We start from the raw sequence: 27,558 nt of genomic DNA, 5'->3' as shown, positions 1-27,558 counted from the left end.
CAGAACGCAGATTATTGCAAACCACAGACTGTTATTAATGCAGCATCAGCAGATACTATTCTTATTTGACCTTATTCATACTCAATTTTCTATAGTCAAATGCAAAATATATTAAAATAAGAAAAAATGTTGGGTATGGAAAATGTGAGGTTCAATTATTATTCTCATCTTGAAATTTGAAATTAAAATTACTCCTAAATTAATGGTAAGACTTTCATTCATATTAATTTTATTTTGTGTTATTGTCACTGATATCATTGTATCATGCCTTGTGTTCTGATAGACATCAGTCAGTGGGAAAAGATTAAGGAGGGTAATTTGGTTGGTGTGATTGTCTGTGTGTGCGCCTGAGATTGACTGACAGCATACATCAGCCTAACAACGGGTGGGTGCTAGAATGGCTGCCTCCAAAAACAAACTGCAGCATAGGCCAGATAGCTTTTAGCAGCTTGTTACATTGGAAATAAATTCCTCAATTAAATCAGAATTAGAAAAAAGTCAGAGGAGCGCAACAAAATGGTGTTCACCAGCGGTTGCTCCGAGGAATATTAACGGGTTACAGAAGCATCTTGGGCATGAGCGGAGCTCCTGGTCGGTCCTTATGCTAGAGCTAGTCTAACAACTCTTGTAAGCCACCACTGACGACACTGTATCTTGCCACCGCCAGATCCATTAGCTAGAAAACGGATAGCCTGGAGCTACAACTAGTGGGAAACTGTTACATTTAGGATTTTTTTCCTATAATTAATAATTCTCTAAATTGCTGTCTTTGTTTACAATTTGTCTTCCACTTTAAGTTAAGAGTGTTGAGGCAATTTTTTTCCATGAAATTTGTCCTTAACGGTTTCAAAACAAAGTGCATGCAAAGTTCCTTTGTAAAAATGTCACGAAATACTGCAAACAAATTGTAATGTTTTACAAATGTTATTCCTCAGAGAGCATCAATTATTGGTACCACTTTTGATTTCTTATTTGCCAAGGGAGTTTGGTGAAGATGAAAACTTGCCTGGCAGAGTGTTTCTTCTCCCGTCCGCTCCAATGATAACGTCAAACTCCAACTCGTTTACAGGGTGTGTCCTTGGGTGGACCTCAGCCCTCCAGCCTATCCCTGCTGGCACAAGCAACATGTAATCACATGCTGATTTTGCTTGAATAAGGTTGAACTCACTTTCGCCTTCTTGGTCCTCTGGAGGTTCAATAAGCCCTTTAAACTCTACGTTGACATGGATTTCAATGCCTAGGAGGAGAGCCACTTTAAGTAGCATAAGCTGAAGTTGCCGGATACCTGCAAAATAACAACAAAACATTTAAACACACACGTCAAATTATGTAAAAACCTGAGGAAACAGCAACTCATAAACTTACTGATGTGATCAATAGCACCAGCGCAGAACTTTCCATAAAACTTCTTTGCCCCGAGGCCCCTAAGGTCCTGTATGGTGAAGGGCCATAGGTGTAGTACATTGTTCCTGGAGAAGGCATCCCTCTTCTCCAATAGAACAACTTTTGCACCCAGGAAGGCGAGTTCGATGGCTGTCCTTAAGCCACAAGGTCCAGCGCCGATGATCAAACACTAGCAATAAAGTAAAGTGCAACGCTCTTCCTTAGAGCAGGGGTAGGGAACCTTTGGCTAGGGAGTCATATATGGCTCTTTTCATGAGTACATATGGCTCCAAAATAAAATGTAACTATTGCACATCTCACTGTGGCGTTCCAAAGTCAAGTGATTTCATCCCGATTTTGTTCCATATAAAGCCGAAGCAACTTAATGTAGAAGTTCGATAAGAAACCATTTAAACTGATAACAAAAACGCCTGCAAACGACTTTGATTGGGTGAGCAGTACAGGTGGGCGGATCCCTGCACACAGCGCAAGGCACTTCCTTCTCTCTCTCTCTCTCTCTCTCTCGCTTATGCAGTCTACGCCGAAAATGATTATGACGATATGCTTATTGTTTGCAGTATTTCGTGACATTTTTACAAAGGAACTTTGCATGCACTTTGTTTTGAAACCGTTAAGGACAAATTTCATGGAAAAAAATTGCCTCAACACTCTTAACTTAAAGTGGAAGACAAATTGTAAATGGCATATTTACATAGATTTGGGACACATGATTTGGCATTATTATCATTTCATACATTTGATTAAATCATCAAATGACACACAGTGAAATAAAATGTGCTGAAGAATTAGCTTTTATCTAGAGAGCGTGTTTGGCAGTTTTTTCAATTTTGTCTGAAAATATATGATGTGCCTCTCTCAATTTCTTTTTAAAACATTTTTTGTTTTTATGGCTCTTTGGGTCACAAAGGTTCCTGACCCCTGCATTAGAGTATACCTAAATGACGGTATAGCTGACTTCCCCTTTACTATCATGAGGAACAACGCTTGCTTTGTGATTTTTTATGTGATCATACTTTGACAGTTCACGGATCCCTTAACTGCCAGCGTCATATGGGCAACAATTCCTGTGGTGTGTCTTGGGCAAGCACAGGCAGGCGGCGCACACTCCTACTTTGTCAATAAATGTTTTTAATCATAGCAACAACTATGTCTCTTACAATGCTTAGTTTGAGTAAAGGAAAAAATAATTATACAGATATTTAGGCAAAAATTAGGTGTGAGCGTTATATGTGAGCATGCGTTACGGTAACTTAAACAAGAAACAGAGAAGAATAAAAATACTTTTTGTGCAAAAAATGTAAGCGGTACCTTTGAGTTTGCACAGGCACGACCTTTCTTGTACTCCTTGTGGCTTGCCCGCTTGTCTAACTTGGCCCAAAGTGCTTTGGCCTTCCAGTAGTTGAGCTTGGATTTCAGTCTATGGTAAAATACCCTGTAATCAGTTGGCTTGAGGTCCAGGTAATCACACAGCTCCTGGAATGCCTTGAGTGTGCCTTTGCATGTGGTCGCCTGGACAAATTTGTCAAACAGGGCATGGGACTGGTTGACACCTTCTCCTCCAGTTGCAATGAGGCCTCCATCCCCCATTGTCCAGATTCACACAAGGCTGATAGGGGCCTTTACACCCCTCGAAGAGGGGACTCTCGGTCCAGCCACCACCCTGAATGTCAAATTTTCTCTCCAGTGGAAGGTTTTAGGTGCATGACTCTGATGTTCTCATTCTGTTAGACAAAGTAAGGAAAGGGAGTTAAACTCCTGATCTGTGGTGCCACATTTATCAAAATTCATAGTTAAAATATTACGTAACTTATCTGAAGCAAAAATTTGTAAATTCAATGCAAGAATGACCAAAACACACTAATATTAGTCAGAGTCTTCAAACTTGTGAGGACCACATAACTTTTCCCTTCTCTGATAACATCTTGTTTAGCTGCTCCTCTTGCGCTACTTTATAATACTTATAGCTATAAGAAAAAGTGTGACCATTGCAGGAGTGCCTAAAAGCACGTTTTCCAGAAAGCCACAATCAAAAAACTCGTCTGGATTCGCCGCAGAACAAACATCAGAAAATACATAATCACACTATTAATAAAATAAAAAACAAGAAAATAACACTTAAAGTTCTTCACAGAAAAATGGAACACAAACTGCAGTCTTTATAGGTCCAAATTCAGCTTATCGTCAGAGCACTGGACAACGAGTGCTATAGATGACTTCTGAAAAGGCAGTAGATTTGATCTCATTGTCACACTGATTTTAGTCACGTACAGTGGCTTGCGAAACTATTTGGCCCCCTTGAACTTTGTTACCTTTTGCCACATTTCAGACTTCAAACATAAAGCTATAAAACTAATTTCTTGTGAAGCATCAACAATGAGTGGGACACAATCATAAGGTGGAACTCTATTTATTGGATATTTTAAACTTTAACAAATAAATGAAAAAGTGGGTGTGCAAAATTATTCAGCCCCTTTAATTTCAGTGCGGCAAACTGTTCAGAAGTTCAGTGAGGATCTCTGACTGATTCAATGTTGATCGAAATGATTAACGATGATAAATGGAATCCACCTGTGTGTAATCAAGTCTCTATATAAATGCACCTGCACTGTGATAGTCTGCGAGGTCTGTTTAAAGCGCAGAGAGCATCATGAAGAACGAGGACCACACCAAGCAGGTCAGAGATACTGTTGTGGAGAAGTTTAAAGCTGGATTTGGATACAAAAAGATTTCACAAGCTTTAAACATACCAAGGAGCACTGTGCAAGCAATACGGGGATGAATAAAGTATCTATCTATCTATCTATCTATCTATCTATCTATCAGACCACTGCAAATCTACCAGTTTAGACCCCTAAACTTTCAGCTCATAGGAGAAAACTGATCAGAGATGCAGCAAAGAGGCCCATTATCAATCTGGATTAACTGCAGAGGTCTACAGCTGCGGTGGGAGAATCTGTCCATAGGACAACAATCAGTTGTATACTGCATAAATCCGTCCTTTATGGAAGAGTGGCAAGAAGGAAGCCATTTCTTAAAAGTATCCATAAAAAGTGTCATTTAAAGTTTGCCACAAGCCACCTGGGAGACAAACCAAACATGTGGAAGAAGGTGCTCTGGTCAGAGGAGACAGAAATAGAACTTTTTGCCAACAATGCAAGACGTTATGTTTAGTCTAAAAGCAACACAGCTCATCACCCTCAACACACCATCCCCACAGTCAAACATGGTGGTGGCAGCATCATGGTTTGGGCCTGCTTTACTTCAGCACGGATAGGGAGGATCGCTAAAATTGATGGGAAGATGGATGGAGCCAAATACAGGACCATACTGGAAGAAAACCTGATGGAGTCAAAAGACCTGAAACTGGGAAGCAGATTTGTCTTCCAAAAATACAATGATCCAAAACATAAAGGAAAAGCTACAATGGAATGGTTCACCAAAAAACATATCAAGGTGTTAGAATGGCCAAGTCAAAGTCCAGACCTCAATTGAATTGAGAATCTGTGGAAAGAATTCAAAACTGCTGTTCACAAACGCTTTCCATCCAACCACTGTGAACTCGAGCTGTTTTGCAATGGGGAATGGGAAGAAATATCAGTTTCTCGATGTGCAAAACTGATAAGAGACATACCCAGAGCGACTTGCAGCTGTAATCGCAGCAAAAGGTGGCTCAACAAAGTATTAACTCAATGGTGCTGAATAATTTTGCCACATCCACTTTTTAGGTTTTTTATTTGTTAAAAAATTTAAAATATCTAATAAAGTGTGTTCCACTTCATGATTGTGTCCCACTTATTGTTGATGCTTCACAAGAAATGACAGTTTTATATCTTTATGTTTGAAGTCTGAATTTTGGCAAAAGGTCAAAGTTCAAGGGGGCCAAATAGTTTCGCAAGCCACTGTATCATAGACGAACTATGACGATTTAAGATGTTTAAGGACTCCCCCAAAAAACTGCCACAATCTATTATGGTTTTTTTTTTCAAATTCATTTTATGATGCCCATTCTATTCCGTTAAGTTCTAACAATTAGTGATTCATTAATCCACTTATTTCAATTTTGTTTGAGTTCCCTTGTTCTGCTCATTTTGTTTCTTCATAGAATTGAATAGAGCTGTGACAGAGCATCTCCACATGAAAAATAGCCATGGTGCTTAAACAGAGTGTAGGCACAAGAATAATACGCATAACTAGATTTCGACTAGGGATCGACCGATATGGGTTTTTCAGGGCCAGTACAGATTATTTGTATTGGGAGGAGGCCGATAACCAGCATTTGGACCAGAAATTCATTTGCACCAAAAGCTTTAACACTTTTTAATTATGCAAAAACAAAAACAAAATTGTTATAAATTCAAACTTAACTTTAATAACTCTCTGAAACCTTTTACAGTATATACATTGAAATTTCAACACAACTAACATGACTAATCATTCACTTTAACCATTAATAATTATGCTTAGCAGCAACTTGGAAAACGGTACATAAAAACTTGGATAGCTCCCTGAAATGTTTTACAGTGAATACATTAGAATTTCAACACAACTAACATGACTTATATTAACCTAAAACAAAAAATGCATGGAAATGTCAACGGAGCTTGCAAATTGAAAAGTGTGGGCACTCTTTTTAGAAGCTAGATTAACCAATTAATGTTATGGTATCAGCTAATCACTCAACCTTCCACTTTTGCGGGCTTTTTACTCTCTCTTACCTAAACGTTTGTTTGTGATTAACAAACTAATTTTATGATAAGAGCTAATATATAATTCTCCACCTGAACGTGCTTACCTTAAACAACTACACATCTCAATCACAAACACGCTTTTCTACCATGGCATGGACTTTTTGAAATCTCAATATAATCAGCGGCTTGAGCCACGGGCATGAGGGGACTGAGGAGTTAGCAGAGCTGCCGCTGTTTACTTCACCCCCGGTCGCTTATCCAATCCAAAGGCTCGGGTGGGTAGAGAGGAGAGGAAGGGAGGGTAGAAGTAGGAGTGAAGGAAAGAGTGGTTTCAGCTCCATCTGAGCCTAAAAAAATCAACCCGACGAATAAAAAAAAATGCAGATACTGATATCTGTAAAATACTTAACGGCATCTTCCACTTAACAGCAAGGATTTTGTGGGGGGGGGGAAAGCCTTTGCAGATTTAAAATAGAGAACGTCAGATGAAGAAATAAAAAGAACGCAAGTTACAGGATTAACATGTTAGTAACAGCATTAATTGTTGGGCACCAAAATAAGGCACCAAAGTTTGCATTTATATTTGATTACTACAGTTTAGGGCAGAACCAGTGCCATACTGGTACTTACTTTGGTACCCAGCTCCATTTATGAAGAGGTACTGTTTTGTTTAGCTACAATCACAGTTTAAAAATAGCTGAGATGACTAGGCTTACTGTGTGGATTGGCATGCACCCTTAAATGGCATTGTGTGCTCCCTGGCCCATGCTCTCCAAGCACCCTAGTAGTGAAGTGTTATATTGTCAATCCTCTGCTTTGCCAGATGGCGGCGCCCTGTTCGGCTGCGGCTACATCGGCTCGCTACAGTCTTTTACATTTTGGTCATAAAACCCAGTCTTCGACTCAATTTTTGACGGCGAACTCAGTCAACTCAAACTGCAGATTAATATACGATAGCAGGTTTTTGCTGGCTATGCGATCATCCCGAAATCAAGTGCTTGTTCCTATGACCACTCTGGAGTGTTCACTTAGCCTCGGAGTGCTACGCCAATAAGCCCCAGCGGCCAACGAAGCAGCAGAGTAGAGTGGCAAGAGAAGGCGATGTGACCGGAGGCAGAAGTGAGGTTGTCGGGCCGGGCTAACAGCTAGGCTAAAGGCAAAACCCTTCAAAACGCCTCTCCCATCCATTTTTCTCTCCAACGTTCGCTCTCTGGACAATAAACTGGACCATCTACAACTGGAACTAACATCGAACGAGATGACTAACTGCTGCGCTATAATTCTGACGGAGACATGGTTAAACTCATCCATCCCGGCTGACGCTGTTAGCATTGTGGTGCTAACTGCATTCCGCACTGATAGGAGCGGCGAACTCACCAGTAAGAACAGGGGTGGCGGACTATGCATTTAAACCAATAACAACTGGTGTAGAAATGCTAGGATAATCTCAAATCACTGATCACGGGACATTGAACTTTTGACGGTGATTTGCAGACCCTTCTACCTCCCCAGGGAGTTTACCGGTACTATCATTACTGCTGTGTACGTGCCCCCCGGCGCTAATTCAAAGGAGGCAATGGACGTTCTCTACCGAACTGTGAGTGAACTGCAGCACGCTTACACCAAATGCATTTTTATTGATGCTGGGGACTTTAACCAGGCCAACATCAAAACAGTTCTCCCGCATTTCCATCAGCATGTCGACTTTGCTACAAGAGGAAGGAACACATTGGACTTGGCCTATACAAATATCAGAGGAGCATACAGAGCAGCCCCCCGCCCCCACTTTGACTCATCAGATCACCTTTCAGTTATGCCAATTCCTGCATACAAGCCCCTGCTGACCAGAGAAAAACCTACAGTGAAGCAGGTAGGGGTGTGGACTGAGGGGTAATGGAGGCACTACAGGACTGCTTTGAATGCACGGATTTGGACATGTTTAAATCGGTTGCAACTTACAACAACAAAGTAAACATAGATGAGTACGCCATGTCTGTGTCAGCCTACATCAGTAAATGCGCAGAGGACGTCAGCAACTCCAAAACCATCTGCACTCGTGCCAATCAGAAGCCCTGGATGACTGCTGAGATACGCAAATTGCTAGAGGCACGGAACTTGCCCTTAAATATGGTGATGAGGAGGCACTGAGATCTGAGAGAGCCAACCTGAACCGTGCTATCAGACTAGCAAAGCGATCGCACAGTCAAAAAATCCAGGACTTTTTTCTCAGCACAACCAACACCAGGGATATGTGGAAAGGCATTCAGGCCATCACCAGATACAAACTCACCTGATCTGTGAACACTGCATCACTGGTGAAGAGGGCACAGCAGCGCCTGTACTTCCTGCGGAGGATGAGGAGAGCCTACCTGCCCCAACCCACCTTCATCACATTCTACAGGGGCACCATAGAGAGAATCCTGACTAGCTGTATCTCTGTGTGGTGTGGAGGCTGCAGTACCTCCGACTGGTGTAGTGTGAGGAGGGTGATGAGGACATCAGAGAAAATCATCGGGACTTCTCTCCCCTCCATTCAGGACATTGGACAGAAGCGCTGCCTATCCCGAATCAAGAACATCATTAGGGACCCCTCTCACCCCCGTCATGGACTGTTCCCTCTGCTAGCCTCTGGGAAGAGGTACTGCAGTGTGCGGTGCAGGACCACCAGGTTCTGCAACAGCTTTGTCCCCCTGGCCATTAGACTGTTAAATGGTCAATCACACACATAGCAAGCCTACCCAACTGCTCATCTGTACATCTGATAGTTTTTTTTGTTTTTTTGTCCTTGCACTACTGGCAGTTCTCGTATACCTAGCCACTCCTTTAACATCTGTTCTCCTCTGCACTACCGTACTCCATTGTTATTGTCATTGTATAGCGACTTGTTTACCTGACTGCTCATTTTGCACATCTTGTTTAGCTGCTCCTCTTACGCTACTTTATAATAATAATAATAATAATAATAATTTCCTTGTATTGTCATTCTGTGTAACAATGTACACAGAACGAAATGTCGATTGCACCTGACCCGTTGTAGCGAGCCGATGCAGCCGCAGCCAACAGAGGGCGCCGCCGACCACTTTTTAAGTCTTAGGAATGACTCGGCCGGGGCGCGAACCCGAACCTCCCAGTCTCAAAGCGGGCGCCTTACCATCTAGGCTACTGAGCTGGTATAATACTTATAGCTATAATTATTTAGTATATTATTAGTATTTCAATACTCCAACTCAACATTTTATTTATATCTGTACATTCAAGGAAACTGTGCGGGTCAGATGTATCGACATTTCGTACATGTGTACAAGTGTACAAGATTTAAGGGCAAGTTCCGTGCCTTTAGCAATTTGCATATCTCAGCAGTCATCCAGGGCTTCTGATTGGCACGGGTACAGATGGTTTTGGTGAGCTGACGTCCTCTGCGCATTTTTGTACATGTGTACAAGAATGACAATAAAGTATATGTCTGAATCTGAACCTCTGAATATGAACATAACATTAAATAAGCACAAAGGAAGAAAGCTTTTATCCTAACATAAAATATATGTTGACAAAAGAACACTTCATAAAGAAAATTGCAGAGATTAATTGTTTTAATTGCTACCCAGATGTTAGTTGAATAGTTGAACTACTTTGACCTCCAGTGTTTATGCTATACCGCGCCTGTTAATCAGAACCATAAAATGAGCCTCTTCTTTCATTTGTCAGAGAAAAGTCAGGCGGGTAATATAGCATGATATTACATTTTCTGATGTTTTCATAATCTCAATGGCAAAAGTGTGTGTGCGTGTGTGTGTGTTTCATCTGTATTTCTTTGGACATGATTTAGTCGCCTGATGATTTGTTTCAGTGATGTAGGTCTCCTGCTGTAAGGTATAAGACTTGTTATTTTAACAGCTTATTGTTGCCTAAACATGAATTTGCCTATTGATGGTTGACTGACAGCTGGTTGAGAAAGTTTGTCATTAGTTATGTAGGATTGACTGTCGCTGATCAAGTTTGATTCATCATAGCAACCAAAAACATGACAATGGCTAAAATTTAATAAGGCATCTTTTTTGCAAAATATGGAAAACTTGCTTAACAAACATCATGTATGTTTATTTCTCCGGGATATTTTGATTATATTTTTTAGGGTGAAAATGCCAAAATTGTCTCCATCTATATATAGTATATGTCCATAGTTCTGGCAAGGAACTTACAAGCACAACTTGTAAACAGACGGGACTCAGCAATGAAGCACACTTTGAGGAAACAAGCACAGTGCTTCTTCTGGATGTGGTGAGTGATATGAATGAAAATAGGTCAAAAATAAAATCCAGAAAACAACTTCTATTTGCATTATGTTGTCTGTGTGCTTTGTCCATCTCAATAGGATTCACAAACCCCACACAGACGGATATTTTGGGTTTGTCACTAGTCAAGTAACAGAATTAGTTGTATGGTCCAAAAATTAGACTTTAGATCTCAGTTAGACAACTGGGATTCAATCCCTGCATGTTACTTGGGATATTTTTTGGCACTTTGTCTGCTCATGTATTGTCTCAGGTGATAATATATGCATTTTCTGCACTAAACCAAGATTCAGTTAATATGTTGGTAATCCTCACAGTTCAGGGATCCTGAGTTCAAATACAGCCTTCCTGTGAGAAGTTTGCATTTAGTCACTGTGGCTGTTTCTTTGATCTTGTCTTTAAACACACCGCAAGTTCAATGCAATGCAGTTCAAAATGAGACCTGTTGCTCTGCTTAGGAGTGGAATAGTCCTTGTCAACAGAGTGTAAGCCGAAATAATATTGTATGAGAAAAGGCATCGCTATTGCGTCAAAGGCAAGATATTATCTTATTAATGTATGAAGGTTAGTTTCAAAAGGCTTACAAATAAAAAGACTTATGTAATGTCAAGTAATTCAACCATAACTGAAGCCAGTCAAGTTAAAAGAACCCTTACATAAGGTGTTGGCAGATAGCAACACTTAAATGAATCAAGAAATGGATTCCATAGCTTACTGCACTATGTAATAGTCAATTAACTTTATGATTTTGACATTTGCTGGACTACTGCAGCATCCAAGTCAGTAGTAATAGTTTCAAATCTTCAGACATGCCAATCAAACCAAGTTTCCGAAGGACTCGGGTAATAAAAAAATGTTTGGGACAGTCCTTTTTCGGTGAAACCCAAAATCAGGCTTCACCTAATCTTTCAGATGAGCTATTGATAGATTTGATTTATCGATCTTAGAGGAAGGACATGAATAGAATCCAGATCCAGGCTACCAATTGATAGCTAGCCTTAGAAACTGATTTGGGCAAGGTTCACACTGCTGGTTCTTAATTCTCAATTCAGATATTTAGCCAAAAATTTTTTTTTTTTTTCCTTGTAATAACTTAATCATAGTGACCGGCAATGTTCCCTCTAATTTTCCACGGGTCTGAGCGTTCACACAAAGTCGGTGAGCAACGCTTGAAACAACAGTGAGCAACCATAATCCCAAGTGTGGCAAGATAATTATCAAACATGTGCAAAACTTGACATCAAGTTACATTTTGAGTTTCCGGCAATACAAAATTATTTTTCTCTTTTGTATGTATTGACTCATGTACTATTGCAAAGGTTGTACGGCCTACAAACGTCGTTTGTTCTTACAATTCTTTCACAAGATATCCATTTCTTTTTATTTCCTGAAATATTTTGTCACATAATATTAACATTTTGGGCGGCTTATTTAGTCGGTTGTAAGATACGGAACTGTACTTAATCACATTTTTTAGTGGAAGTACTATGTTGGCAACAAGATTCACTTGATATAATTGGAAATTATTTGAATGCAACACAAACTTTTTCTTCTTTTTTCCATGTTTTTTTCAACTTTTTTTATAAATTCCTTTGAAAAAATCTCATTGTGTTTATTTTTTCCGAGCTGTTACTTTTTTCTTTTTGTTCTCTAATTACTTTTATCCTACATTTCTTTCTTTTCTTTATTTCTGGCTTTTTTTCTAAATTTTTCCTTCTTTTTTCTCTTCCTTTCGTTTCTTTTTTTCTCAGCTTTTCACTATTTTTTCATTTTGGTATGTTTTTTCTTTTTTGTTCTATTCCTCCCTTCCTTTAAGTCATTTTGTACATAATTTTACATAATATTTGGTCATGTTGGGATTAAAGAAGCAAAAACAACGTGAAGAGCCGTTTAGGATCCTTTTAGTGAGCCGAGCCAAAGAAGGCGGTTCTCGACAAACTCTACTGACTTTACTTTTCAACTTCGTTCAACATTGACTTCAAAATACCGCATTTAGGACACAACGTCAGGGGAAACAGTGTATTTTTACCTTCATGCACTGAATTAGTAATTTTGAGCCCTCATTTTTGTGCGCCGGCTAGATTTTCTTGTGCGCTGAGAATGTGCGAGCAGTGCGCAATTGCGCACATGCGCAGCTTAGACGGGACACTGGTGACCGGTGTTTCCCAAAGAATTTTGTGAGACCCCAGTGGGGGGACAGTCTAGGGCAGGGGCCTCAACCATTTGGCCGGGGGGCCAATTGCAGTCCGTGGGGTGATTGTTTGACGCAATACGTAAGACAAATATGTAATACATAGCGCCACCTAGTGGTTGAAAAAATACGTAATTACATAAGAAAAAAACAATATTGATTTAAAAAAAACTATTCAAAATACACAAAATATGATATAAACGTTTTTATAATACTATTTGCTTGATACACTTTTATTTATTTTACATAACATGGGCTAATTGACAGCCACCTTGCATCAAAAAGGGTAGGCAAGAAAATGGGAAGTAATGTTGTCCATTTTGGTCACTTTGAGTTTAGCTTTTATTGTTTCTTACACCTGTTTTTGTTTGCATTACACAATTTCGCAATATCTAGTGGTCAAATAATAAACATTGTCCCTTTAATGTTTGAAAGCGTTCTCCATTCGGGTCCCGATGCTGTGAAATGCTCTGCCCCCTGAGATTTGATCAGCAACCTCTGTGGAACCGTTTAAATCTACGCTTAAAACACATTCTACAGCTTATGAATGACCTATATTTCATGTTGACAATATCTGTGTAATATTTGTTATTGCAACATCCATTGCCGCTTGGTCATCCTGGAAGGGCCATTACCTCATGTCCGGTCCCTTCTGAAGGTTTCTTCCTTTTCCTCATGTTGAGGTTTTTGAGTTTTTCCTTGCCCTCATGTAAGTTTTAGATCAGGGGATGGTGTAATAAAAGTCGATGGTTTGCAATAACCTGCGCTCCGTGCAGCCCTTTGAGACTTCTTGTGATCAAGGGCTATACAAATAATCATGACTTGACTTGACTTAATGTAAGTAAAACCCATGCAAATTACAGATTCATTTATACTTATCACATTTATAGTTTCACGTTTATTCTTAATGTATTTTTCTTTAGGTCTTATTTTGTACAGCAAATTTTAAAAATATTAGAGAACAGTGGAATGTTTTTAATCAGAGCTTTTATTGTGAAAAACCTGATTTGGTTACACCTGGACCCGAGCTCCAGGGGACTGCTAGGAATCCAATTGACTCAACCATTTCAAGGCAGTGGAGTATTTCCGAGGCTATGTTGATCATATTTTGGTTTTCTTCACTTCTTTTTATTTCTTATCCAGTGTTTTTCATCATATGCAAGCCTCTTCTGTCCCTTATTTACAATGCTCTAATTTTGGGGGGTGCTTGGGTTTAATTTGTTAGTGCCTGGGCAACCCCCAAAACAGGCTGGTTATGCCCATTGGTAAAACTTCACTGTAGATTGAAGAGACCGCGATTTGGATCGCATGATTAAATTACCCAACGCTGCAGCGGGGAAAAAAAGTTTATCATCCAATCAATCAATTAGCTGAAAAAAGCGCGCGAGAGAACAAAAAAGCAGCACATTGTGATCATTCGTATAATGACAACTCTAGCACCAGAAATCAGCCCACAACCTCTTCTCGCATTTAAAATAAATCAGTATTAGAGTATTCACAATGCCTACTGTTTAAATAGCGGTGCTCCAAAAACTCAAAAACAACTACCGGTAAACAAAAAAGTAAATGGGACACGTGAACAACAAGAGTAAGGTAAAGAAATCCATGTCGGTGATCCTGAATCATGCAACTGATCTTGTCTCTGGCACATTACAGAGAAGTAGAGTGGAGACAAGGCTAAGATGTGCAACCACTCCATAAGATGCATTTGTACCTTGGATATAAATATAATATATATGTATATATGTATATATATATATATATATATATATATATATATATATATATAATGCAATGAGGAATATAAAGACTTTCTATAATAGTGTCAACGTATTTATTATAACACGGCTCCAAGTAATTATTAAGTCCTTTTTTTTTTTATCGGGTCGATAACTGACGTTTTGGCGGGCCCTTATCAATATGTTCCCCTAAACTTCATGGAATTAATATTAACTTTTATGACTGTAGCCTCTATTGCAAGTATTAGGCAGGTATAGTAAATACCAATGCCTGGTATAGATACTTGCTCAAGCCTAGTTCAAAATAGTACCATTTAAGCCAGGAAAACTTGCGGTATCTTGTGGTATGGAGACAGCAATGATGAACATGAAGACAGTGAAAATAGTGATGGTGATGATAATGATGATGATGAAGTGATTGTGAATCCACCAAACCAATCTAAATATGTAGGTGTTTGTTAAATGTTAGTACATAAAAGGTCTAGAAGCACAATGATTAAGGATGTCGAGGGGTAGGATTAAAATAAGTATGATGTTTATTCCTATTCATGTACGCTAACATTGTTTTTGTCTAGGTTTTTTTGACTTGTTGCTTTGTTTTTGTTTTTATCATGTTCGAAATTAGGTTTCAATGAATGAAGGTTTTGCCACTATTGGGTGTTAAATAAATAAACACACTGTCCCTTTAAGATAAGTTAATATGTGCATTTGTCACTTAATAGTTTCAAATTCCAAATGATGGAAACATTATTCACCTTGTTTGAATAGTTATTAATGTACTGCTTCAGAAATAAGCTGTTTTTTAAATGCAATAAACACAAATTAATGTATTCCAATAATCTAATTGATTCACGGAAAGTTGTTTTTCCATTTCTAATTGTAGAGTTCTAGTTTTTTTTTCAGACAAGGTGTGCAATTTCAATGCAATTTTCGCTTGAAAAATAAAATTGTTTCATGTGCTGGTTTTGCTTTTTTTGTGAGTACTTAATCATAGTGACATGCTTTAACCTCTAAAAAACAGTGCCCTCTACTAGGGAGCTTTGTCTATTATAATCCCCCGAGATATTATTATTATATCTATCTTCTTCCGCCAAAATTCCATGGAAAACTCCTCCCAGAGCTTTTGGAGTAGCCCAACGATCCATCTACCAAAAATTCCGGCCCGATGAGGACTCTCGTGCGACAATATGGATAAGCGATACGAGATATGGACGAGCGATACGAGATATGGACGAGCGATACGAGACCAAAAAAAGTCCCCATCCGGAATAATGGGTTTTGAGAATCTCACATCCGGAATACATGGGCCCATTGATTTCTATGGGTAGTCATGGAAACGAGGGCTTTTTCAGAGGTTAGTAGGGACTAAGCAGGGACTGTCCAGGGTGGCTTGAAGGGGCCCGACCCACATTACCTTTAACCATGGGTAAATGCTGAATTCCAAAGAGTGGATGCTAGCGAGAGGATACTAACAGCTATGTGCGCCGCTAGCAAGGTGTTGGGCTGGCGCAGCCAGCCCAAGTATTAGCGATGAGATGTTGAAGCTATGCTTACTCATGCTAGCTCTAGAAACTATTGGTGACGTTTTGGTAATGGCTATATTTTAACGATTTCATATTTACAAATTATGCTAATGGACTCTTGTTGATGAGTTATGCTAACGGATACATGCTAAAAAGTGATGCTAACGGCTAAATGCTAACTTCTTCATGATAAAAAATGTTGGTAATGGCTATATTTTAACGAATTCATATTTACAATTTATGCTAATGGACTCATGTTGATGAGTTATGCTAACAGATACATGCTAAAAAGTGATGCCATCCTCCTTTCTTTCCTCAAGAAAGTTTAAATTACTCTATTGTACGGATTATGCGTGTGTTCCAGTTTCATCAAAAAGTACTTTTCTATCGCCATCGAAACTAATGCTGAAAGTCGAGCTTGTCATATTTCTGGCCTAAGTTTTTATTCGACCTAGCCAAGCTAGCTGTAAACACTGTCGGCAATGCTAACTTCTTCATGCCCAAAAATTTTGGGAATGGCTATATTGTAACAACTTCATATTTACAAATTATGCTAATGGATTCATGTTAATGAGTTATGCTAATGGGTTCATACTAAAAAGTGATGCTAACAGCTAAATGCTAACTGCTCCATGCTAAAAAATTTCTGTGATGGCTTTATTTTAACAACTTCTTTAACAACTGATGCTAACGAATCAGCAAAATGAATAGGCTCAATGGATTCCGGGTGGACCAATTCAAATCGAACAGTCCATTCTATTTGAACATGTGTATTTTAAAAGTTTTTTAGGTGTAATAACAGTGTTATTACTATGTTATGACCTTGAATGTGATTTTTAGACATCCACAAGGCATATCCTTGTTGCTAACGATTATGGGCCCATCTGAAATAAACTTGCCAGTCCCGGGAGGGTGTGGGGGGGCGGAGTCCCCCCACAGAACAGAGTTAAAAATTACAAATACATCTCTCTGAGTTAAGAACTTTATGCTAACTCATAATGCTAACAACTCAACGCTACCGGTTCTCTATCAACATCTGCCAGATCAATCACAACTCTTACAATTGCCGCGGGAATTGTCTAGTGTCATTAGGTTTAAAATCTCCCAAAAAAAAACAAAATTGCAGTTACCGTAAATTCGGGACTATAAGCTGTTACTTTTTTCCCAAATGTTCAGCCCTGCGGCTTATTCAGTGAAGCAGCCAATTTATGTTATTTTTCTAACTCCCACCAGCGGCACTCGAATACAAAAGGTAAGATTTAGACCGGTGGAAAAGTGCGCCGATGTAGACGGCATCCTATTAGTTTTGCGTAGTTCTTTCGGATAATGAGGAAGTCGCCCTTGATGGAGAAAGATGAGGACCGTTGACCGTGAATTTCGCAATTGCGGTATGGCTTTTTTTAACAGATACGCATGATGCGTTGCAAGCGTGTTATTAGTAGCGCGTTGCTACCTTTCACAGGCACGGTTTGGGATGAAAATTATATTATTATTATTAAAGCTTTGAAAACTCTCGGTGTACCGTCTTTCTTTGTAAATATGTGTAACCATGTATAATATGTATTTGCAACTGTATATTTCGTAATGTATTTATTTTAGAGACTTATTGTGATATGTTTTCTACGAGCGAATCAAAAAGAAGGGGCGGAGCAAACGCGGGCTGACAGGAAGTGGGGTGAAGCTGAGTTAAATCTGTTTGTTGTTGCAGCGCACAATAGTGGATACCGGTATATATTTTTCCCACCCTTAACTTTGGAAATATACATTTTTTTCATTGGATTATTTTCAACGGGACCAGGACTTTAAAGGTCTGCATTAAATTCCAATTACAGGTATCATTTTCCGTTCATGTTGCCGATTGTGGTGTTTGGATTGAATACTATATTTATAGTTACAATCGCGGCACCTAGTCATATTTGCTAAGCTTTTGACTTTTCTACATGTTTTAATATGGGCGCATGCAGCTAATATACAGGTGCGGCTTGTGTAAGGACAAAACCTATAATGCCCGTAAAATGTAGTGCGTGCGGAGTATAATCAGATGCGCTCTATAGTCCGGATTTTACGGTAGGTTTTTTTTAACAAAATTGTGAAGCCCTAGTCAGCAACCTTTTTCTGTACCACGGACCAGTTTCATGTCTGACAATATTCTCACCGCCTGGCCTACAAATAACATTAGTAACAATAACAAAATGAACAAGCCTAAGCCGACAGTGTCATTACTAAACCACTAGGGATCTATATGGCATGGGAAAAGGCATTAGATTTTATCCCATCGTCACACTAAATTTTACTCACTGCACCATGTTGTCTCACCTTTTCTATCCTGAAGGCGTGCAGTCAATCGGTCAACTCTTTCCCACAAACTCCAATACAGCGTAGTACAACATGGCACAAAAATTGAGTATTATGGAAATGGGTTCAGCCAAAACAATGTTGTACAACAATTGAACAATTACACGGGTCTTCTAAATAAAAAAAACAAGACAATTTGGTAGCAAGAGTAAAAATGTTGTGATGAGATAGAATCAAATGTCTTTTCCTGTCATCAATGGCGCTCTCACTGCCGCGAAACAGGTAGGATTCCCGTTGCATCCTATATTGAGCAGTATTTGTCGACAGATCAACCACTGCTCAAATATATTCCTTTACCAGGATGCAACCTTGCAAAATTTTAGTTTCTTCATGTAAAAAAAGTTCTGGCCCGCCGCCCGGTGGTTGCGAACCACTGATATACAGTATCAGCAAAAAAAGAGGGAAACTTTTTTTCTAAAACGAGGCAATTTTTATTTCTTTTTGTGCGGCCCAGTGCCAATTCTTCTACAGAAATAAGAACTATTTTTTCAGAATGCAATAACATTTAATCAATGAATTTACACATTGTTTTTTTACATTTCTACTTTTGTGGTTGTAATCTTAAAATAGTGTCCAACTTGTAAATACAATAAAATAATCACATAACGTGCATTCTATTGTCAAAGCAGCAATGACTCATGTGTCAAGTCATTGACCAAAAATAATTAGGCAATCAACATTCTCAAACGTAGCAAGTGTCACTAGAACCGAATGCTGCACCAGTTACCAAATATGTTACATGAGCTAGAGCGTGTTATCGTTATATACTAAGATGTGTTAAAACTGTTTTTTTTTATGCTCGTCTTACTTTAGAACGACCGACAACCGACAGGATTTGCAAAAAACACGGGGGTGCTATTTCCAGTTATGGGAAAAACACGATACAAAGGAAAGCGTTTCTGGAACAATTACTTTTATCTGTAACGAGTACTGTATCGCGTTTTTGAAAATATTTTGTGACTTAACTGTCATTACACCGTTACTTTGCTACTTTTTAAAAGAAGATCGGGAATCACAAGGCTTATTGCAATTTGGCAGTTGCTCCTCCGCTGATGAAATCACATACAATGCTCTTCCCGCCAGCAACACATTGCTAAACACATCAAGTCAAAAAGGCTGGGAATTTTATTAGGGCTGCACAATTACCCAAAATCTAATCAATAATGTAATGTGATGTAGTGCGATTGTCGCAAGACCGAGATTGACTGATGGCTTACACCAGGCTAACAGGCCTTCAACAACTGGCAACAAAAACAAACGCGACAGTTTCGTATCTTTAGATAGATAGATAGATAGATAGATAGATACTTTGTTCATCCCCGAAGGGAAATTCACATTTCCAGCAGCATCCCTGAGCTGAGAACAATCGAGAACAATCGAAAATAACACGGGAGCTGCTGGAGTGGCTGCCATTCGTGACGGCGCCGGAAGAAAAGATTCAGCAGCTCGTTACATTGAAAACATATTCATCAATTAAATCAAACTCAAGTCAGGAGAGGCCAAAGAAATGCTGGTCACCAGCAGGTGCTACGGGGGTTGTCATCGTGTCCAGGAATCTACTGAGGCGTCGTCAGAAGGAACAGCTAACAGCTAGGCTAACAACTCTTTAGCCCCTATTTCCTAACGTGACTAGTCACTGACGCCAGATACATTACCCATAAAATGGATAAGCTGGTTTTAAAGTTTGGGGAAACAACTACATTTGTAACTCTTAGATTTTAATGATCGCAGAGAGCACCAGAGACTCCTGGATACTAGCATCCAGCTAGCTAGACGCTCACTAAATCGCTTTTTGTACCGAAAGGAGAATTTCCTCGAGTTTTGTTCATACTTTTGTATAATGACAATAATGACAATTTATTTAAATGCAATTATTTTTTATTTGTAGATCTGTGGTTGTTATTTTGTCAAAGTTGTATACTCTCAGCCAGTAGTAGTGTCATCTCGAGGTAAGTTAGCGCAGTGTTTTTCAACCGGTGTGCCGGGGCACACAAGTGTGCCGTGACACCTTGTCTCGTGTGATGCTGGAATTTGCCCAATTTTATCTTTCCAAAAAATCAGGCCATTATTCAGTATGTTTGCTATCTTCAGACAAGGAACTGTAATAGTCGTCCATATCAGTAGGTGGCAGTAGATTTTAATATACTTTTTATATACTAATTATCTGCTCATGAGGTAGCACAGTCAATTTAGTAATTTGTTTAACAAACTGGTTTAAGATTGCACTGTAAAAAATAAAAACAAAAATAAAGCACATCTCATCTCATAAGCTGTACCGCTTATCCTCATTAGGGTCGCGGGGGGGCTGGAGCCCACCCCAGGCAGTGGGCAGGGGACACTATAAACTGGTTGCCAGCCAATCACAGGGCACACGGGGACAGACAATTCGCTCACCCATTCACACCTAGAGACAATTTGGACCGGCCAATTCACCTGAAATGCATGTTTTTGGAATGTGGGAGTGCCCGGAGGAAACCCACGCAAGCATGGGGAGAACATAAAAACTCCGCACAGGAAGTCTGGAGATGGATTTGAACCCACGCAGGAGGTTCCCATGACATGAACTGTGCCGCACACGCGCTAACCACTGCGCCGCCATCCTGCCCCATCATTCTTTTTTATTTTAACTACGATTTTCTTCTTTTTAGACACCAATTACCTACTTATGAGGTAGTACAGTGAAATATTTGACATAATTTTATTTTCAAACATTTTCGTTGGATGGTGTGCCTTGGAACTTTTTTAAAAATAAAAGTCTACCTTGGTTCATAAAGGGTTGAAGTTAGCATGTCACTATGTTTACATTCTCCCCCCCAAAAAAACTAGCACAGAAAATGCACTTTTCTTTTAATATTGAATAATTGCAGATTGCGCTACAGGTCTGAAAAAATTGTAATGTATTTTCTTTCTTTTTTTATTGTGCAGAGATAATTATAGCTACGTAATTTTGCCCCAATGATGTTCGAATATTCTTCCCATCCTATGTGCTAACATCTTATTTACAACTATAAAATAAAATACTGAAATCAAGTTGGTCAGTTTGTATGTGCATACATATTTGACTGTATGCCACCAGCAGCAAATAGTAGGCAGCATTAGGGGAGGGGGCGTGGCGTGCAAAGAAACAACAATATAAATGGGAAAAATGTAAACAGAATTTACAGTAAAAAAGAGGAATTTTAGTCTTTTTATCAGTAATATTATTTTTGCAATACACCATGGCGGAATAAGAAAACAAAATGTTTTGGACATAACCAAGAAATGGAGAAGAAATAATCATGGGATTGAAGACAAAAGACAAAATTGATATTGAGTTTTTCAACTGTTAGTTTGCTAGCTCTCAGTGTATATATTTTGACATAAAATGTGAATCATAAAGTCGGACCGGGCGGGGCTTCTGTCTCACTGTTTTTTTATTATTTTAATTATCGACTCGTCATGTGTTCAATGTTTTTTTTTGTTCGTGGAGGATCAGCAAAGCATGCATGCAGCTCGGCGCGTGTACTGCTAGCGCGCACTGGATTGCGCGCACTTTGGCATCCTTCAGATTTACTTCAAGCTCTGCCCCTCAAATCAAGTTAATCGGTCGGGCTCGAGCTGGTTCGGGCTTTTATACATGCTGTGCTGTTTTTTTCAGGCCAGATCTTACCTCTACGTTCTATCAACGTATTGACACGTTAAAATGAATTTACCGAAACTGAAATTTTTTACATTAGTACTTGTACAAACGTATTTTTAAAGCCCCAATGTGTAATATTTGACTACTAGATGGCACTGTTGTCTGGTACAAGTGAGGGCCAGTGATAACCAGCACAGCGTGGCGGCAGGATGCGAGACAACATGATGCAGACTTAGATAAGTATTCCACACTGCAAAAGAAAAGACAAATTTCTCGACCTATGATGCTTGGAGTTAGAAGAGTGCCTCATTGGGAACCATTCAAATAAAGCCTTTCAGATTATAAAAGATCTCAGACAAGCAAAACAGGTGAAAGTCATCCAGTATAAGCCAACAGATGAAAAAGATCATGAATAGGTGAACAGAATACTGCTCGGAACCCTAAAACCACCCGACACAGGGAGACCCTGAGGTCCTCTAGAATTCCGTCCCAGAGGAAAGTGACAATTTCACTATCCTCAGTGAAGAAATAAAGGCAGCAACTAACACACTGAAGAACAGGACTCAACCATGTATCATTAGAACTCATACGAAATGGTGTGAGAAAACGATAGACGTCTTAAAGGTTTGAAAAACGATTTGGCAAACAGGACAGTGGCCACCTGTACGGACAAAATCACCAGTAATTATGCCCCCGAAGAAAGGAAAGCTTCAACAATGCTCCAACTACAGAACCACCAGTCTCACCAGCCATGCAAGTAAAGTTATGTCAAAAGTTCAGCCGAAGAACAGGCAGGTTTCAGGGAGGGAAGGAGCACCACAGAACAATTTTTTAATCTGCACATCCTTCGTGAAAACTTTCAACCCAACCAGAGGAATATAGATCACGTTTGTTTTGTTTTTTAAATTTCAAGAAGGTTTTTTACAGAGTATGCCAACCCGCTTTATGGATCACTATCCGGAAGTACAACATAGGCCAGAAACTAGTACAAATCATTAAACAACTGTATGCCAATACCAACAGTGAGGTACTGAACGTAGCGTGGTTTTGAACCACAGTCAGTGTGAGACAAGGCTTCATTCTCTCTCCAACTTTATTCAACATCTTCCTGGAGAGGATCATCTCCGAAGCTCTGGAGCCACATGAATGTACAGTCAGTATTGAGGGATACAACATCAATAATTCTGTTTTATGATGATATTGCCGGGAGACAAACAGGAACTCAGAGATTTGGTCAATAGCCTGGACAAAGCATCAAGCAAATCAGTATGGGATTGAAATCAGACAAAAGTCATGACCAACAAACACCAAAATATCATCAAAGACATCACTATCAATCAAAGAGCGCTAGAAACTGTTGCCAAATTGAAAAATCATAGCCATGATAGCTCAAACCACATCCACACTTGCTAGACTTAAACCCATCCAGAGGGACAAGAACATAGAAGTGCAATCAAATATCAGACTCATGCAAGCACCGATTACTTCCATCTTCCTCTACGTTTGCATGACATGGACTCTCCCAGCAAAACTGTAAAAGAAAATCCAGGCCACGGAGATGCTACGCTACAGGACACTTCTAGGCTTCAGCTACTTATCCCATGTGACAAACGTGACGGTGCGCAACACCTTCAGAAAGCACATTGGACCCTACGAACAACTGTAATCCATTATTCGCAGACGGAATCTGTAGTGGTATAGTCATGTCACAATATCGTCAGGTCTGACCAAGAGGCACAGTAGAGGGGACAGGAGGAGAGGAAGACCGAAAAAAATCTGGGCCGACAACATTAAGGAATGGACTGGCGCAAAGTTTGCCAAGACCCAAGTACAGCCAGGGACGGTCAAGAGTGGAGAAGGCTGTCACGAGTTGTGTCCTCATTTGTGCCCAAACATACCATGTGGTTAAAGGATCCCTGAACCGTAATTCAAATCGACGTTTGGCTCAGAAGGTAGAGCGCTCTTCTTGTGATCAAGAGATCGCAGTTCGAATCCCGCCTCCTCCGTGTTACATGTCCAAGTGTCCTTGGGTAAAACACTGAACCCCTAATACCCCCAATAAGCAGGTTAGCAACTTACATGGCTGCACGGCCGCTATTGGGAAATGTGAAGCACACTGTAAAGCGCTTTGGGAAGTCTCGACTTTAAAAGCGCTATATGAATGCAGATCATTTCATTTCCTCTTTTAACTGGATGACATATTTTTGGTACCACTAGGACAGGAGTCAAGAATCTTTGGCTACCAAGCCAAAAACGGCTCTCTTAATGAGTACCGTATTTTCCGCACTATAAGGCGCACCTAAAAGTCTTAATTTTTTTCAAAAGCTGACCATGCGCCTTATAATACAGTGCGCCTTATATATGGATCAATATTAAGTCGCAAAGTCTTGCAACTAATGCAACCAGCCGCCGACTAGATTTTCCCCCGAACACGAAGTAGTCCGCGGTCTATGCTGGGATTTATATACCGGCATTTCATTGGCTAACCAATGTATCAATCATCATTTGAATCGATCACTATTGGCTAAAGTTATTCGGAGGTAAGGGGGGTGGATCCTTTTGATCATTTACAGGCTCGCATAGGCTAAAGGGGCAAAACAAACCCTGCAATTGGCCGAAAAAGATGTGTCAATCATCAGTTGAATCGATCACTATTGGCTAAAGTTATCCGGAGGTAAAGGGGGCGGATCCTTTTTATCATTTACAGGCTCGCATAGGCTAAAGGGGCAAAACAAAGCCTGCAATTGGCCGAAAAAGATGAATGTGAATAGCAAGTGTGGTTGTCTACGGCATAGAGGAAACATGTTTTACCATTCTGTATTTGTAAATATTTTACTCTCCTGGATTTACTACACTCACGGATATAAGAGGACCATGGTTGCACATTATTATTGAATGCAACGATTTCGGTGAGCTACTCCGGCTATATATTTTCCCAGTATCTTGTTTCAGAGTGATCTAGATGTTTCTGTGACGGGTCTTTTTTTAAATTAAACTCAAGTCCAAGTGTTTATTGTCATATGCACAGTAAAGTTGCGAGCGAAAAAGAAAATAGAAACTGAGGAATGGTTGGCATTTCTTGAATCCCAAGACTTTAACCTTCCAAATGATATTTGGAACGATGTATTTAAGTGACATCATACGGACACCGCATCCGCACGTGTCTACGACACGTATTTGCTTCTTTGCAAACTTTCGGAATGTTAAGGGGGTAATAAGTTTGACTGAACTATCTGACTGTTTTGTCGACGTTCCCATTGTAGCGCCTTATAATCCAATGCACCTTATGTATGGAAGATATAGGACCAAAAATTATTTTTTGGGGGTGCGCCCTATAACCCGGTGCGCCCTATAGTGCGGAAAATACGGTACATGTGGCTCGGTGGTAAAATGAAATGTATGGAATTTCTTCCGTAGCATTCCAACTCTGGTAAATTCAATTTTGGTTTGTGTGCGTGCTTAGCAGAACTACACTAACCATGCCCATTGTTCTGTCCAGTATATAAAGGGCACAGTTTTACCTACAGTTTATAGTTGAAATCATAGGCGCCGCCGCGAGCGGCAGCCTTTCCAGCAGCTCCGTGTTATTTCGCACTTTTTGTGATTTATTGTTTTAAGTCTCTGCTTCTATCATCAGTGTTTTTTGTCCCGTTTGACAACTAAACTTTGGATTACTTTCTATCCTATCGTTATGGGTTTTAAGGCACAAAAATTTGTTTATTAGAGGAATCAACTCCGGCGTGATGAGGGGGCCCTATCGTGGATGCAGAGCCGGAGCTAAGTATAAGGGGCTAGCGGCGTTATAAGTCTTCGGTACCGTCCGTAATCATGGTAAATGTGAACTCTCTACCAAATAAGACCGACGAACAGGCTGTTCTGATGAAAAACATCAAAGCGTACAGGGAGTGCAGTTTGCTGTGCTTTACGGAAACGTGGCTCACGTCTAGCATCCCAGACGCTAACAGAGCTACCCAGAGCTACCCAGCTTCAGCGCTGTTAAACATAGACACAAAAGCCTGTGGAAAGCGGAGAGGAGGTGGACTCGCCATCTACGTGAACACGAGGTGGTGAAACCCTGGGCACAAAGATTTCCATCTGCTGCAGGTACGTGGAACTTTTGGACTAGCGTGTGACGTCATCCACTCCGCGGTTGGTAAACTACAACACAACACTCAAAGCAATCGTGTTTATCTGTTAATAAACAACCAAAGGATACTGCAGGAAGTGTGAAGTTCCCCACGGGGATGAATAAAGTATCTATCTATCTAGTCAAGGTGTCAAACCAGCAGACCTTGTTTTGGTTGTACTTTGCGATAGAATTATATATATGGAAGCTCATTAATTATTGTATGTTCACTGTTGAGAAAATTTGTGATAAGACCCACACAACAAACTGTAATAACCCACAAACGCTAGCCAAGCACACAGAACAAATTGATTGGGTGAGCGGTAGGAGTGGGCAGAGCTAAGCAACCCAGCACACTACCCTCTTTCTCACACACTTCCACTGTGCTGAAGGGAAATGCATCTATAAACTTTTCTTTAGCAATTTTTTGTGACATATTTACAAAAGTACTCTACTTGGACGTTGTTATGAAAGCATTTTTCACAACAATGATGTCAAAATGAGCCTCAAAGATCTTAAAGAGGGAGACAAGTTTAAAGCAGAATGTTAGTTGATATGGGACACAGGCCATCTCATTATAATTTCTGCATATACATATGTGGCACTATACATAACACACTGTCCCTTTAAAATAGCGTACAACTAGTAACTAAAACAAAATACCTGTAATGACATTACAAGCAGTCTATTGTAAAGACAGCAATAACACACTCGTCAAATCATTTAACAAGAAATAGTTTGGCATTTAAGCTATTCTCAAACCGAGCATGTGTCACTAGAACCAATCCAGTGTGAACGTCGCAGCAGCGTTACATGAGCGAAAGCTAAGTGTGCTGTCCCATCTGAGAACGACCGAGAGCCGACAAGAATTGCAGTAACAATTTCTTAAAGTTTATTTGGGGCTTTTATACCTGTGTTTTTCAGCTTTAAATCAATAAACACAGCGTGGCGTTGGCAAACGCGTCAATAGTTGTCGTTGGCGGTTCCGAAGGAACGTTGAAGAACCTTACAAACGTGCACGTCAGGCTGAGACGCCCGCTCTTACCTGTGACACTTGACGAGTGTAAAGATTATCCACTCGTGGGCAGCGTGGGAAGCCATTTTCCAGTTAATCGAGGTTCCTTCGCCCACCCAATAAACGCCAATGGATAAAAAAACGAGAGGAAAAGGCGTTATTGTATAAGGTCGGCGGAGGCCAGGAGACACAGCCTAACAAGCGCATAGGGGCGGTCGCAACTTGAAACGGGCAGAGGCGGGTCGGTCCAAACCATCATAGCAACAAAGGAGGGGTGACGGATTAAAGATATAAATAACACGTCAACAACCCATTGAGGATTACTTGTTTTCATTATGATGAGACGGTGACGTTGAACTTCTGTCGAAATAAATGCTTTTAACTGTTTCTTGCTAGTTTGAAAGGCATAATCTGAAATCATCTGAAATCCTTTCTTAACCCGGAAAAAAACAACGCGTTGAAACATCAACTAATCTGATTGGTGTTTCACAAAATCCCGTGGTCAACCCTTTACGTCATGATGACGTATAAGATATAGCACTGCGGAAATGACGGCAGTGGTGATTAAAGAATTTAATTGATTTGTCTTTTATTGTCATTGATAAC

The 27,558-nt window shown here is 39.9% G+C and overlaps 1 protein-coding gene across 5 annotated transcripts in view; it reads right to left on the bottom strand.

Annotated features, from left to right (window-relative positions):
* The window catches only part of mical3a (microtubule associated monooxygenase, calponin and LIM domain containing 3a), a 105,603-nt gene extending 78,310 nt beyond the window's left edge, over positions 1-27,293 (bottom strand). For 2 of the 5 annotated variants that reach the window (XM_088341008.1, XM_088341009.1), the window contains exons 1-5: positions 26,983-27,277; positions 2,713-3,125; positions 1,366-1,573; positions 1,169-1,285; positions 1,007-1,108 (exon numbers count right to left, since the gene is read on the bottom strand). In XM_088341008.1, coding sequence (XP_088197134.1) covers positions 1,007-1,108; positions 1,169-1,285; positions 1,366-1,573; positions 2,713-2,991 — 706 coding nt within the window. In that variant the 5' untranslated portion in view covers positions 2,992-3,125; positions 26,983-27,277. Of the gene's footprint in view, positions 1-1,006; positions 1,109-1,168; positions 1,286-1,365; positions 1,574-2,712; positions 3,126-26,982 lie in introns of all 5 variants that reach the window. The other 3 variants (XM_088341010.1, XM_088341012.1, XM_088341011.1) reach the window with 2 other exon arrangements.
* Positions 27,294-27,558: the final 265 nt, after the last annotated feature.

The sequence above is a fragment of the Urocampus carinirostris genome, chromosome 7 (genome assembly GCF_059441175.1).
Source record: "Urocampus carinirostris isolate Australia breed hairy pipefish chromosome 7, RoL_Ucar_1.0, whole genome shotgun sequence".
Taxonomy (NCBI): Eukaryota; Metazoa; Chordata; class Actinopteri; order Syngnathiformes; family Syngnathidae; genus Urocampus; species Urocampus carinirostris.
Note: the sequence above shows the minus strand (reverse complement) of the source record. Positions and strands in the feature narration are given on the sequence as shown.